The sequence below is a fragment of the Oryzias melastigma genome, linkage group LG23 (genome assembly GCF_002922805.2).
Source record: "Oryzias melastigma strain HK-1 linkage group LG23, ASM292280v2, whole genome shotgun sequence".
In the NCBI taxonomy this organism is placed as follows: domain Eukaryota; kingdom Metazoa; phylum Chordata; class Actinopteri; order Beloniformes; family Adrianichthyidae; genus Oryzias; species Oryzias melastigma.
The window spans coordinates 22,598,936-22,613,588 of NC_050534.1; the positions used below are offsets into that span (position 1 = coordinate 22,598,936).

General features: G+C 51.4%; 2 protein-coding genes across 6 annotated transcripts in view; both read right to left on the reverse strand.

The window, feature by feature from the left end:
• Nucleotides 1-6,696, reverse strand: part of eps8a (epidermal growth factor receptor pathway substrate 8a) — a 21,331-nt gene extending 14,635 nt beyond the window's left edge. Inside the window, exon 1 of one of the 3 annotated variants that reach the window (XM_024287500.2) lies at nucleotides 6,468-6,696. The gene's annotated coding sequence lies outside the window, so the exon portion shown is untranslated. The remainder of the gene's footprint in view (nucleotides 1-6,467) is intronic. The other 2 variants (XM_036210249.1, XM_024287508.2) reach the window with 2 other exon arrangements.
• A 1,803-nt stretch (nucleotides 6,697-8,499) lies between these two features.
• dusp16 (dual specificity phosphatase 16) overlaps nucleotides 8,500-14,653 on the reverse strand; it is a 6,583-nt gene continuing 429 nt past the window's right edge. Inside the window, exons 1-7 of one of the 3 annotated variants that reach the window (XM_024290340.2) lie at nucleotides 13,428-14,581; nucleotides 12,799-13,346; nucleotides 12,543-12,681; nucleotides 10,665-10,828; nucleotides 10,431-10,590; nucleotides 10,238-10,361; nucleotides 8,500-10,111 (exon numbers count right to left, since the gene is read on the reverse strand). In XM_024290340.2, the coding sequence (XP_024146108.1) occupies nucleotides 9,058-10,111; nucleotides 10,238-10,361; nucleotides 10,431-10,590; nucleotides 10,665-10,828; nucleotides 12,543-12,681; nucleotides 12,799-13,062 (1,905 nt within the window). In that variant the 5' untranslated portion in view covers nucleotides 13,063-13,346; nucleotides 13,428-14,581 and the 3' untranslated portion in view covers nucleotides 8,500-9,057. Of the gene's footprint in view, nucleotides 10,112-10,237; nucleotides 10,362-10,430; nucleotides 10,591-10,664; nucleotides 10,829-12,542; nucleotides 12,682-12,798; nucleotides 13,350-13,427; nucleotides 14,582-14,653 lie in introns of those variants that run through there. The other 2 variants (XM_024290329.2, XM_024290321.2) reach the window with 2 other exon arrangements.

Consider the following 14,653-nt stretch of genomic DNA (forward strand, 5'->3'; position numbering starts at 1 on the left):
ACTGTGTTTGTGTGGGGAGTTTAAATCTGCTCCTCAATCCTCTTTACTTTCCTCTGACGGACTCATTCTCCTTGGTTCTGACGGGCTTTACCTGCTGAAGAATCCTAGGTTCTGGTTCTGAGACGAGGACCTCTGAAAGGTTCTGCAGAACCAGACCACACCATCACTCCTCCCCCACCATGCAGAACCGCCCAACTTTCTGAACCAAAATGTTCCCTCCTGTGAGGTCCAGCTGGACCTTCACAGAGAAGGTTCTGATCCGGTCCGGGTTTTCTAAAGAACCTCAGCTTTCAGGCTGTGCAACACAAACATCGGATCATTTCATCCAGAACTTTCTGGAGGCTCATGAAGGAGGAGCTTCAGGACTTGAGAGAGTCATGGATTCGGACCCTCCGGACCGGAAGAGGACTTCCTGTTCGGTGAATGATTGACAGGCCGTTCCGGAGCCGCCGCCCTCTGATCAAAGTCTCAGAGACCTTTGGACTTCCGACCTGCTGGCACGCCGACCACGGGCCGACCGCGTGCTCAGCTGTGATTGGTCAATAGCTGAGAGGATGTGTGACATCGCAAAGCCAAATCAGACCAACTCCCATCATCCCCTCAGAAACACTGACTCCGCCCACAAAAACTATAGCTATTAACCATTGTCTATGTATAGAGAACTGGACTGAGTGGCCCCGCCCCCTGGCATTCCAAACAGGAAGTGGCTCCATGTTTCTTTTTTTTCTGTTTTCAAGTTATAAACGGACCAATCGGATGCATCAGTAAAAGTGGGCGGAGCCTGCTGGCCCCCACCGTTAATCTTTGACAGATTCTCTCCAACTGCTTTCAGTGAAGGGGTGTGGCCTTGGAACAACCTGATTGGTGTTGCCATAGAAACGATGACTGAGACAACTCGGACCAATCACTGCCGTCTGGCTCCAGCATGGCGGCATCCGCATCACTAGAAACGGCGACTGAATCAACGTAATTTTACTGGAGACATGAAACATTTTCTATGGATGACATCACACTCGCTCAGTCCAGTTCTCTATATACAGTCAATGCTATGAACAGACAATCAACCAGAAACGGTTCCGGTTTCCATCAAACAACCGTTTGGATCTTCAGTCCTCAGACATCAGAGTGAGAACCTTCAGGCAGATCCAGAGCAAAGGTCCAAACAGGAAACACGTCCAGAACCGGGCCTCTGGACGCCAGCTTCCTCATCCTTCATTCCACCTTGAGGAAAAAGCTGACGGTTCCACCAAGAAGAACCAGAACCAAGACTTCAAACAAAAAGGAAGTAACAGGAAACTGAGGACCGAACTGGACCGGATTGGACCGGAACCAGATGGTTTTTGATAACTAATAATGAAAATATGATGAAGTCCCTCAGAAAAACAGACTTTAAATACTAGAACCGCATAAGGAAGAGAGTCCGGAGGATCGCTGAAGCTGAGCCGAGTTCTGCAGAACAGAGGAGGTTCTGTTCGGGACGAACCTTTGAAACCAGAACTGACGACACCAGAAGTGTGGAAGAATAAGCAGCAGAGCAGAACTTCCAGGAACTGGGAGTGTTCTGTTTATTTGAATGAGAAACCGAGGATCCAACAGAACTTCAGTCTGGTTCTGATCCAGAAGGTTCTGTGCCTCTGGACCGTCGGGTTCCTCGGTAGCGTTTACGGCGTGTTTGGCTGACGGAAGGACCTGTGGGATCGCCTTTCACACTCGGTGTGCACGTGCGTGCACGTGTGACCTTTTGTCCTCTGGTTCCCCGCCTGCTTATCTCGGTTAGATATTAAACTGCAGCTCCAGCGTGTAAACGGCGAGCAGCTCGGTCGCCGTGGAAACACTCTCACAACACGGCGTCGCCGCGGCGACCGGCTGTCAGCGCTCTGCCCTCCTCATCCTCACAGCCTTCATCTGGGAGTTAATCCCAGCCTTTCCTTCACTGATCGTCACGCTGGGAATAATCCCGGATTACGGCCCGATCCCCGGTGCCGGTTCTGGCCTCCTGAAGGAAGGTTCTGGGCAGACGGGTCGGGTCACAGCCGTATTGATCGGCAGCATCGATCAGCTGTCCTGTGACTGCAGCATCGGGAACACGCCGCTCCTCTGACCTACATGCAGAAAACCAGTCCACGCCGGACCCCAGAGACCAGAACCGGGCCGGGACCGCCACAGGGTCACAGTGACTTTGAGAAATGGGACAGAGAGGAGGAGCTCAGGAAGACCCGACAGAACCAGAACTGAGACCAAACATCTATGCTGGAGGTCCATCAGTGATCTGAGGCTTTGAGCTTCCTGTGGAAAGATATTTCCCACAATGCACCTCTGCAGCCTTTCCCACACAGAGAACACGTTTACATGTTTGTTTACATGTTTGTTTACATGTTTACATGATTACTGCAGCTTAAGCTAGGCTAACTCTGATCAGGGAACTTCAGTTCCACCGGCTCTGCATCCGGACCGCGCGTGTTCTGATCCTGACCCGGTTTTCCGCCGGCGTGGAGCGGAGCGGCGTTCACCTGCAGCTTTTAGGGCAACCCCACCCCCACCGCCACAGAGGAGGCTAAAAATAATCCACAATAATCCTGGAAGTGCTGAAGCTTCAGTCCTGAGAACAGGCTGAGGAGGAAACGGGCCACACGGAACCAAACAGAGCAGAACCAAACAGAACCGAGCAGAACCAAACAGAACCGAGCAGAACCAAACAGAACCGAGCAGAACATCAGGGTTACTACAGAAGGTCTGGAGGAAAACGTCTGTTTTCATTCAGGTCCAAAACACTCCACATTCACACACTGATGGCAGCAGAACTCAGCAGAACTCAGCAGAACCCAGTTCTCTGCCGGGTTAAGAACCCCTCAGAACCGCTGAAGGTCCGGTTTGGATCCTCAGACTGCAGCCGGCTGAGAACAGAAACTTCTGACCAACTCGGCGACCCAAACCCAGAAACCAACTTCAGCTGCTGAGGAGGAAGCTGGACTTTGGTTTGGATCAGAACCGCCCTGATGACACATCAACCTGGGCCCGGCTGTGGGTCAGCGTCCACATTGAGGTTAAATGTTTGAAACGGATCCAGACGCTCCTGGAAGAATTTCTACGTCTGGAGAAACTTTTTCGGAAAAATCTGGAAAGTTTTTCAGGATTTTCATCTTTCTGTTCGTCAAAGCTGAAGCAAACGAACCCGGAGGTTCTGGTCCGGTTCAGGTTCTGTGGATCCAGAATAAAGCTGTCTGTTAGCTCCGCCCTCGGACACGCCCACACGCCGCAGTGACAGTAACGTCCTTGAAGAGCTGCAGGTGAAGCTCACCTGTCCGGGTCCACAGGTGAGGCGACCGGCGGTCAGCAGGAAGCAGCAGGTCAGTGAGGATCCGAGCCGCCGCGTCACCAGAACTTAAGCCTCTGACCAGCGCTGGGGGAGGGGCTTAATGCTGAGAAAGTATCTGAGCCGACAGGTGACAGATGGTGGAGCGGCCGGCACGCCGACACCTCCAGAATCGAACTGATCTGCTCAGAAGATCCGATCAGAACCAGCTCCGATTTTATTCTACAGTTGATTTAGACGCTCTAATGTTTGACTTCCTCCTTCAGATTAAAAATACTGGAGTTTCCCTTTCAGAATAAAAGACCTTTATAAATACTGGAGTTTTCCTTTCAAAATAAAAGACTTTCACAATACTGGAGTTTCCCTTTCAGAGTAAAAGTCCTTCATAAACGCTGGAGGTTCTCCTTCAGAATAAAAGACCTTCATAAATGCTGAGATTTCCCTTTCACAATAAAAGTTCATAAACGCTGGAGGTTCTCCTTCAGAATAAAAGACCTTCATAGACACTGAAGTTTCCCTTTCAGAATAAAAGACCTTCACAATACTGGAGTTTCCCTTTCAGAATACAAGTCCTTCATAAACACTGGAGTTTCAATTTCAGAATAAAAGACCTCCATAGACGCTGAGATTTCCCTTTCACAATAAAAGTTCATAAACGCTGGAGGTTCTCCTTCAGAATAAAAGACCTTCATAGACACTGAAGTTTCCCTTTCAGAATAAAAGACCTTCATAAACGCTGAAGGTTCTCCTTCAGAATAAAAGTCCTTCATAAACACTGGAGGTTCTCCTTCAGAATAAAAGACCTTCATAAATGCTGAAGTTTTCCTTTCAAAATAAAAGACTTTCATCAATACTGGAGTTTCCCTTTCAGAATAAAAGACCTTCATAAATGCTGAAGTTTTCCTTTCAAAATAAAAGACTTTCATCAATACGGGAGTTTCCCTTTCAGAATAAAAGACCTTCATAAATGGTGAAGTTTCCCTTTCAGAATAAAAGACCTTCATAAACGCCTAAGTTTCCCTTTCAAAATAAAAGACTTTCTTAAACACTGGAGTTCCCCCTTCACAATAAGAGACCTAACGCCGTTCTCTTGGACGTCCAGAACGTCCAGCGGTTCTGTTTTTCTGATTTTCCTGATTACATTTCCTTCATGTCTCAGTACAAACAATATGACCACACCACGAGGCTCCGCCCACCTCTTTCTCAGATGAAGCCCCGCCCTCTTCTTCCTCTCAGACCAGCCCCGTCTTCCCTCCTTCGTCCTTCAGATTTAATCATCATCATCAAACCTTCCTCGCCGTGACATCACAGCTGCCATCAACCAATCAGCATCACTGACTGACAGATCGATCGATCGGCCGCTGTTTCTTCAGTCCGGGTCCCCCCAAACCCCAGACCAGAAGGACCCTGATGAGTCAGGAGAACAGGGAGCCTGCAGGACCTTCCGGCGCCACCGGAGGCACCGCAGAGTCCACGTCACACGTTTTCAGCCTGAAAGGTCAAAAGGTCAGACACCGGCCTGCAACCAGACTCCTCGTTCACTCCAGTTTCACTCCAGCAGATCCCAGCGACACCTGACAGGTACGGTTACACAACCCGTCACCGCGGTAACCACACACACACAAGGCTCCTCGGGGACTCCTGGAGAACAAGAACTGGGTGGAGAACGACACGTCCAGAGTTAAAGAAGAAAACCTTGTTGATCTGAACGCAGGAACTCTGAGAGAACGACCACTGCTACACACAAACACACAACAAGTACACACAAATACAAACACACACTCACTACTGTGGTTACACAACAACCGGGCCTCAAGGTCCAGAACGTTCCGCTTCAGCAGATGTCTGAGTCTGCAGAAATCTGTGAGAACGCCTGAGGGTCACATGACCGTCGGGTCACATGACCGTCGGGTCCAAACAGCTCTGACCACAAAGAACATTTGACCCGAACTCGGCCCACAGCTGCGTGATTCCTCCTGCCAGAACCCAGATGCAGTTCTGACATCAGAACCGGTCTCCACCCGCTAACAGGAGGCAGGTCAGGACCAGGTCAGGACCGGGTCAGGACCGAGTCAGGACCGGGTCAGGACCGAGTCAGGACTGGATCAGGACCAGGTCATGACCGGATCAGGACCGGATAGGAACCAGATCAAGACCGGATCAGGACTGGGTTAGGACTGAGTCAGGACTGGGTCAAGACCGGATCAGGACTGAGTCAGGACCGGATCAGGACCGGATCAGGACACAGACGATGGCGGGTTCTGCTTTGACCGGCACCGAAACAGTCAGGAGGAGCTGGACGAAGAATCACACAAAACACGGCGAGGACAACGACCAATCAGAACCGTGAACCGTAGAGATGGCGGTCCAACGGCTGGGTTCACTTTTGTTCTGGTTCTGTGAAGTTTGACCTCCGTTCTCCTTCAGAACATCGTTCTATTATTCTTCCAGCCGCTCGGAACCGTTCCGCCGCTCTCTTCAGTTCACCTGGACAGGTGTCACCATTGTGGGCGTGGCCTACAAGAACACTGGCCCAAAGAAACCCGGGAAGAGACCGAACCAGAACCATCTGGAGCGATCCAGAACACAGAGAGTTCTGTGACATCAGGAAAACAGTGAAGGATCCTGGATAATCCTCTGATCTGATCCTATTCTCCTCTGGATTAGCTGAGTCGTGGTTCTGAAGGTTCTGCAGCAAAAGTTCTGCTACTGACGGACCGTTGACGAAAGAAGTTCTGATGTTCTGAGGAACCATATTGGGACTGTCAAACCAGAACCTCCAACCAGAACCCCCGTGACCCGGACCTGCACCTCAACCCAGAACCGGGTCACCCTCCACAAACCTGTGAGCCCGGTTCTAAAGAGGCACACCGGAAGGGGCGTGGCCTCAGGTCACCTCAACTACACACATTGAACACGCACGCGCCTCGAGGAAATAACACCTGAATTTCTTTAACTTGAACTATTTGATGAAAGTTGTTGGACCCGGGCACGCGCCCCTGACGGGCACACCTGCAGCCCCCTGCACGCGCGCACCTGCGGCTCGTTAAGCTCGCCGGTTCCGGTCCAGTGGCTCCCGCAGGTGGATCCGGTCTCGTGACGGATCCGTCCGGATCGATCGGTTCGTGTCTGCTGACTCAGGTGTTGACTTTACCTTCAGGCTGGGGGTCACCCGGTTCTCCCGCGGTCACGCGCTCATGCTCCGGTCCCGTTCCGGTTCCGGTTCTCCGTCAGCGGCTCCTCTCTGCGCTGAGAGTCCGACGAGCGCAGCTGCTGTCCGGCTGCAGCATCCAGCGGCGCCGCGCGGGTCTGAGCTCCGCGGCAGCGCGCGCGCGAACCCTGAGCGAGACCTGCCAGGCGCGGGGCCACGCCCACTCAGCCTTTCAAAGTAAAGCTCCGTCTGCCCTTTTTTAGTAGACTCAAATGAAAATAACCTCAGAGTCTGAATAAACCGCGGAAAAGGAAATAATAAAATAATGTGAGATATTCTAGATCAGAAACGATTCATCTGTATAAACGCTTTGAAAGGCAGATATTTATTTAAAGTTATTTAACTCAAATCCAGGATCATCTGGGGATGAAAAGAGAGATAAGATGTGAGAAATGTTTCCCTAACTCACAGGAACTTCAACCCTGAGAGATCCGTCCAACCAAAACTCAGCCGGAGCCACAAAGTCTTCAGTCGCCTTTCACCAAAATAAGATTCTGGTTCATATCTGATTATGTTTTTGTCACTGACATGTACATTCAAACAAACTATTGTGTTTTTTGGCATAAATAAAACACAGACTTGAAGAGAAAACAGTTTTTTTTAACTATGAAATAGTTTATCATTTTGACAGAGCTTTGCATGACTTCCTTTCAAAATAAAAGACATCCTGCGCCATAGGATCACGTCAATGCAGACAATCATAAAGAGAACGGTTTATTTGTCTGTTTCTGGAGGCACAAAATCATAAAAATAACCACCAAAAACTAAATCAGAGCTCATGAAGTGATCCCTACCAGATATTAAAACCACTTTAAATCTGTTCAGAAAGAGAAAATCTGTTTATGATCCAGTGGATTACAGTTTAACGTCGCTTTAGTTCTGGTTACTGACAATAAATGGATTTTCTGTGATAAATGTGTCAGAATGACATTGATGAAGGATTGGTGGAGAATGACGGATCCTCCAATGATTCACATTCAGCTGTTGGGGAAGGACTTCAAGAAAGTTCAGGTTTGTTTTTTACTCTACTACTTACTCACCTTTTCCTTTAGTTACTTTTACAAATGAACAAAAGCCTTTTATTTTCTCCAGAGACACATGAGGCTCTGAAGGCGGAGTTCACCTGTCCAGGTAAACCCCGCCTTCACCCATCAGCAGCCGGGTTAGGCTCCAGCACCCCCGCGACCCCGACAGGAACAAAGCGACAAGAAGACGAATGACTTATATTCTGTTGGTTTAAGTTGTTGTGTAAAAGTTTGATTTTGACTGAAGACTTTAAATGGTTGAAAAGGAAGAAGAGAATCTGTGGCTCCAACGTGAATAGATTCATGCAGGTCGATTCTATTCAAGATAAAAGAATCATCAGCTGGACTCGGTTTGTTCTGTCTTTAGATAAAATAATCATGAAATGTTTAAACTCTCTGAAGATTTGCTGTCCTGAAAATCTCTGAGAATAAATGAGGATTTGGAGATTCAGAAGAACGTTCTCACGTAGGAGGAAACTGGAGCTGGAAATACCCCAGAGAAGATCTCTGGAAATAATGTTTCTATTCTCACAAAATCAAGAGTCAAATCAAAAGTTCAGATCTCATGTACTGTCATGACCTCCAGACACCAGAACCTTCACTGTGTTTATAAAACATTAAAGGTTAAGAAAAGACCTTCAGTCAAAGAGAACTTAAGAGAACTCTCTCCTGTCAGTCAGCGCGCAGGGACCAACTGTTACGCCCTCTGCTGGTCAGAAGCGGCGCTGCAGCCTGCACGGAGGAAGAGGAGGATGAAGGACGGTTCTGTTCCTGTGGGATGAAGAGGAGGTTCAGCAGAAAGCTCAGAGCTGGAGAGACTTTCTTCCCCGTTTGTCCTCCTCAGTAAATCGTTCAATCGACGTTTCGTCTCCAGGATCCGTTTTACTGGTTCTGATCAGAAAACTAGACGCAGCTGGAACTGCATCCATCAGAACTGGACAGACGACCAGGACCGGAAAGGAAGACTTTATTGGACTCATCAGAACCATCACATCATCCGAACATGGATCACTCAGCAGATCAAACAGAACCACAAACGCCGGTCAGCCACACCTTATAGAACTCAACATTTTGCTACATCTTCCCACCACCGACCCGGTTCTGGATCTCAACTGGTCCCTCCAGAACCGACCCAGGGAAGGACACCTTCTCCCAGATCCACATCCAGACAGAGAACGCTGTTTCAGGGCTCGGTGACAGACCAGAACCAGCATGGTGTCCAGACTGTCTGACCCACAAGAGACAAGGGGACCAAACTGGACCAGAACCAGAAACAGCAGTAGAACCTGAGCAGAGGTAAATCTGAAGACAAACTTCACATTTTCAGTTTGGACCTTGGCGGGCTCAGCACCACTCCTGGTGGAACCTCTTGTCCAGAACAGAACCAGGTTCTGAGGTTTGGGTCCATCACAAGTCTGGTCAGAACATGTTGGGTCGGTGACCCGCTCAGTCACACTGGACAGTTATATTTAAGGTTTCCCCGCCCCCTCCGGCGGCGCGGCGCCCCCTCAGGACACCTGGATGACCTCCATGCTGCTGGAGAACCCTGAGCCCCTCCTCGTGGCGGCGCCGTCCTCCCGGGCCGGCCCGCCGCCGTCTCCGAGCTCCATCTGGCAGCTGCGGCGCTTCAGCTGCTTCTCGAAGCTGCTCTCTTCGTGCCAGCTCCGCCGTGAGTCGCCGCGGTCCGCTGCACGCTGCCGGCCGCGGCGCCGCACAGCCTCCAGGCCGGGGCCGCAGCCGTACGGCGACAGGCCGCCGCCACCGAGGGCGGTCGAAGCGGAGAAGAAGTGCGGCGACTCCGACAGGAACCAGCCGGCAGCCAGCGAGGACGTGGAGACGGCGACGGGCCCCAGCAGGATGTCGGAGTGCCAGCCCTTCAGGGCGGCGCCGGAGCGCGGCCGCGCCACGTGCTGCTGGCTGCAGGACACACCCCACAGGAAGCTGGCGCCGCTCTCCTCCATGCTGCCGCTGCGCTGCAGCTGGCGTGGGCAGGGGGGGGCCGCCGGGGGAGGTTTGCTGAAGCTGGAGGGCGGGGCTGCTCGCTCCACGCCGCCCGCCGCCTCCTTGTCCGGGCTCTGCTCCGGCGTGGACTGCTCCGACACCTCCTCCACCGGGGAGAACTGGCACAGCTTCCCGCCCGACTCCTTGAAAGGAGGCGCCTTGTAGAAGTCTTCAGCGGGGCCACCATGGGGCCCCGGCGCGGCAGGGGCGGAGCCTGAGTGCTCGCCGTACGACCTGATGTCCAGAGAAAAGGAGCGCTTCAGCCGGGCGTTGTCCTCGTCCAGCTGCAGCCCCCCCACAGCCTCAACCAGATCCAAGGGGGCGTCGGCCAGAACACAGGGCTCCACCTCCAGCGGGGCGGGGCCCTCGAGGGCGTCCAGCTGGGCCAGGGGTTCCACCTCCGTCAGATGAGCTGGCGTCCCGCCACCAGGCGTGGAGAGTGGGAGGGGCTTAAGTCTGCCGTCAGAACCGACGGGAACTTTGATCTTCTTCTCAAAGTCCAGCAGCTGACCCAGGAAGTTGAAGTTCGGGGAGATGGTGGGACGTTTGTCCTTCACGAACCTGAGGACGGGACAGCTGGGTCAGACGGGCCGTCACAGAACCACGGGTCAGAACCCGGGCTCATGTCAGAATCAAAGTTCAGAACCAGGACCACAGCTCAGAACCAAGCCCCGCCTCCAGTCTCACCTGTACGCCTCGTCCAGAGACATGTCCATCCTCTTCATGATGTAGGCGATGGCAATGGTGGCGGAGCGGGAAATTCCTGCCAGGCAGTGGACCAGAACCCGGGCGTTGGAGGCCTTGGCCTTCTCTGAAACACAGCAGAGGGGGTGTGGCCTAAAGGCTGTCACCACAAACCTGAGAAGAGACAAACACTCACCGATGAACTCCACGGAGCGGTCCAGCCACGGCAGGATCTTCTCGCAGAAGGAGTCGTTGACAGGAACGCGCAGGAAGTGGGATTCTGGAATGAAGTCCGGCTTGGGACAGGTGTTGCTGGCGTTCAGGACGTAGGCGATGTCGTTCTCCTGCATCAGGTCCTGCAGAGCCAAACGGCGAGAATCGGTTAGACAGTGGAGCCCACGCCGCCAGTGGGAGGGGCTAACGGGCTCACCATGTTGAGGACGTCCCTCTGGCAGCCCAGGTACAGGTGAGGGAGGATGCGGGTGGGACCAGAGCTGCTGATGGGGAGGCAGGGCTGGGAGACGCAGGAGGGCACCAGCGCAGACCTCCCCTCACACAGACCAGGAAACAGGTGAGAGAAGGTGGAGAACCCCCCTGAGGAGACACGCCGCTATGAGTCCAACCTCCCCATGCTCCACGGAGGAGGGACAACTGAACCAACGGTCTGGATCCGGACTCCTGACAGCGCCGTGATTCCAGTACTGAGTGTAGAACTCAGCTCCAAACACGGCCAACATTTACAGGACTCTCTCCATGCTGGCAGCTGTGTGTGCACGTGTGTGAGCACGTGTGTGTTCTCCATCTGACCATCTATCACGGTACACTGGTGTACCGTGATAGATGGTCAGGTGTGTTGCGTGAAACTCTTTATTTCCAGAGATGTAAAAACATTTTCTTTCGCCAGAATATCAGTTCTGTGTTCATCAAAAAGGTTTCAGATCAACACTTTAAATAAAACTAAATTAAATAAATCCACCAGATCTCTCAATATCCTCCATCTTTCATAAGGAGGGCGAGACAGACTAGTGAGGGTGGCTCCTCCCACACTTTTATACCAGCGTCCAGCAGCGACTGTGTGCTAAAAGAAAGGTGGAGGACACAAATTTGATGTGCGAATCGTGTTTGAAGAATGTGGAGGAAAGAAAAGGGAGAAGGGGGGCATGTCTGTGCAGAACCGCGTCGATGATCCATACGGGTCATCCGTGGACCCTAAAGCCTCTGGAGTGATCCGAGGTCAGAGAAAACGCTGGAGTTGATAGCCAGCTAAGACATTAGCAAGCGTTTTCAGCTATCAGCTTTAGAGCTTTCAGCTTCAGCTTTAGCGTTTTCAGCTATCAGCTTTAGCATTTTCAGCTATCAGCTTTAGCGTTTCCAGCTTTAGCATTTTCAGCTATCAGCTTTAGTGTTTTCAGCTTTAGCGTTTTCAGCTATCAGCTTTAGCATTTTCAGCTATCAGCTTTAGCTTTTTCAGCTATCTGCTTTAGCGTTTTCAGCTATCAGCTTTAGCGTTTTCAGCTTCAGCTTTAGTGTTTTCAGCTATAGCATTTTCAGCTATCAGCTTTAGTGTTTTCAGCTTTAGCGTTTTTAGCTATCAGCTTTAGCGCTTTCAGCTATCAGCTTTAGCGCTTTCAGCTATCAGCTTTAGCGCTTTCAGCTATCAGCTTTAGCATTTTCAGCTATCAGCTTTAGCGTTTTCAGCTTTAGCGTTTTCAGCTATCAGCTTTAGCATTTTCAGCTATCAGCTTTAGCGTTTTCAGCTTTAGCGTTTTCAGCTTCAGCTTTAGCGTTTTCAGCTTCAGCTTTAGCGTTTTCAGCTTCAGCTTTAGCGTTTTCAGCTATCTGCTTTAGCGTTTTCAGCTATCTGCTTTAGCGTTTTCAGCTATCTGCTTTAGCATTTTCAGCTATCAGCTTTAGCGTTTTCAGCTTCAGCTTTAGCGTTTTCAGCCATCTGCTTTAGCGTTTTCAGTTTCAGCTTCTTCAGCGGCCAAATTCAGCTTCCAGCATTCACTCTACCATCATCACAGGTAATGTTATATATCTAGTTCATAATTATGTTATAAAGTTACGATTTTGAATTTTTTAAACGTAGTTTTAGAGTTTTCTTTAAATGTTTATCCTGTTCGGCCCGCGACCTCAGGTGTGTTCTGGATTTTGGCTCCTGTACGATTGAGTTTGACTCTCCTGATCTAAAGGATGTTTGCCTCCCTCTGCTGTACAAAACGTGTCATAGCATCCAACTCTGCCAACAATCCTCAATGGACACATTTAGACCGATTGACAGGAAAGAGCACAGTGGGGCGGAGCTTACCTGACAGCAGGTGCACTGCTGTGAAGTTCCTCTCCAGTTTGAGCAGCAGGACATTGAGGAAACAGTCGGACCCGAGAGCAGCCGGGTCTGACGAGCTCTGATCGTAGACCACCACCTCTTGAACCTCCTGCAGGTCCAGCTGGTGGACACACGGCACAACCACACTCCTCAGGATCTGACAGGACGTTCCTCCTCCATCACCTCCTCCTCCTCCATCACCTCCTCCTCCTCCATCACCTCCTCCTCCTCCCCCTACCTCCTTCTTGGCCGAGTGCTGCAGCAGCTCCGTGATCTGGACCTTGTCCTGCTGCAGCCTCCTCTTCATCAGCTTGGAGCAGTTCACATTGACGGCGTCCAGGATGTGCGCGGCGTTGAAGTCCACAAAGGGCCGGCTGTCGATCAGAACCACGCGGTCCGGGCCCGCCTCCAGCAGCGCCACCAGCGCCTCGGGCCTGATGGGCCGCACGGCGCTGGGCCGCGGGAGTCCGGATCCAGACCTGCAGCCGGGACGCTCTGACATGTCCGACGGACGGTCCTGCTCCCTCCCCCGCCGCCGTCAGCCAGTGAACAGCTCCATGGCAACGGCACGCTGTGATGTCATGGAGACGAAGGGGACCGAGCGCGGCTTACAGCTGAGAGCCGACCGTCACTGAGGGGGGGTCAGGCCCTCCTCAGCAGGGGGAGAAGAAAGGCGGAGTCTCGCTGATGACATCATGTTGGAGCGCCATCCTCTGATGAAGGCCTGGGGGGGCAGATCAGACTGGACTGATAGACCCCGCCCCCGGAGTTCCAAACAGGAAGTAACTGCTAAAGAAACAAACAGCTGTTGGTCAGAATAAACATTCCGGACTTTTTTATTACAATTTATTCAAGTTATAAACGGACCAATCAGAAGCCTCAGTAAAAGCATGTGGTCCCCACAAGAAGGCTTGATTGACAGATTCTCCAAACTGGATTTCAGTGAAAGGGGTGTGGCCTTCCAACAAGCTCACCCTGATTGGTGACTGTAGTTACCACGACTCAGACTGACTCCAACCAATCGCATTCGTCTGGCTCCAACATAGCGGCGACCATAATACAGAAAAATGGTGACTTCTTCTGGCTGAAACGGCGTTTTCTCTGGATGACGTACGAGGTGAAGCGGCTGAAACGGTTTAACTCCACCGGTTTTTCTTTGTTTCACAGCCGTGATTCTAAAATAAAACTGAATCTGTTCTGACAGAAACAGCTGATCGTTGAGTTTTATCAAAGCCTCATAAACAGGTGTCTGACAGGCTCCGCCCCCTGTCAGCTGCTGCAGCCAATCAGAGGACTTTAACCTCTCTCTGACACGCAGCAGGCGAGGCTCTGAGCGGTCCGGTGAGTCCGGTTCTGCTGACAGACGCAGGCGCTCAGACACAGACTGGAACCCAGAACCCAAGTGACGGTTCTGGACGGAGTCCAGTCTGTCAGACCCAGACCTGCTGCCCTCACACAGGTGTTTCTGGCCCCGCCCACACTGACGTGTGTCAGTCACTGAACGTAGTGAAACAAGAACCCAAATCCCAGGAATGTTCCGTATTCTGGAGATCCGAAACAGAACCTGATCTGAAAGCAACGGTTCAGTCTGATCGGATCTGCTTCTGAAACAGGAACCAACAGAACCAATGAAGGCTTTAAGGAACTGAAAAGTTCTGACGGACTTCAGCTCGCTGCTCCACCTGAACAGGTGAAAACCCAAGATCGGTTCTGATCCTGCAGCATCAGCGGGGATCGGACTCAAACCCAAATCAATCTGATCCTTCAGATGGATCTCCAACAGGCGGTTCTGAAGAACCAGAGACGCTTCAGGACTGAAGCTCAAACCAGAACCTCCAGGACTCTCCTGGAAACACGTGACTTTCTGGATCAGGTTCCCACACATCAGAACCGGTTCGGTTCTGCAGGTCAGAACCTCCTCCTCATGTCGATGATCTGAAAGCTGATTTTTGTCACTTCCTGTTTCAGTTTCATTACCGGTTTTATTCCGGTTCGATCTCCTAACATTCTCGATATTTAAAGTAAAAATGACAAACATGTATCCGCGCGCGCGCGCCGAGCGCGTGCTCAAATCTCCGCGTTTTCTCAAATTC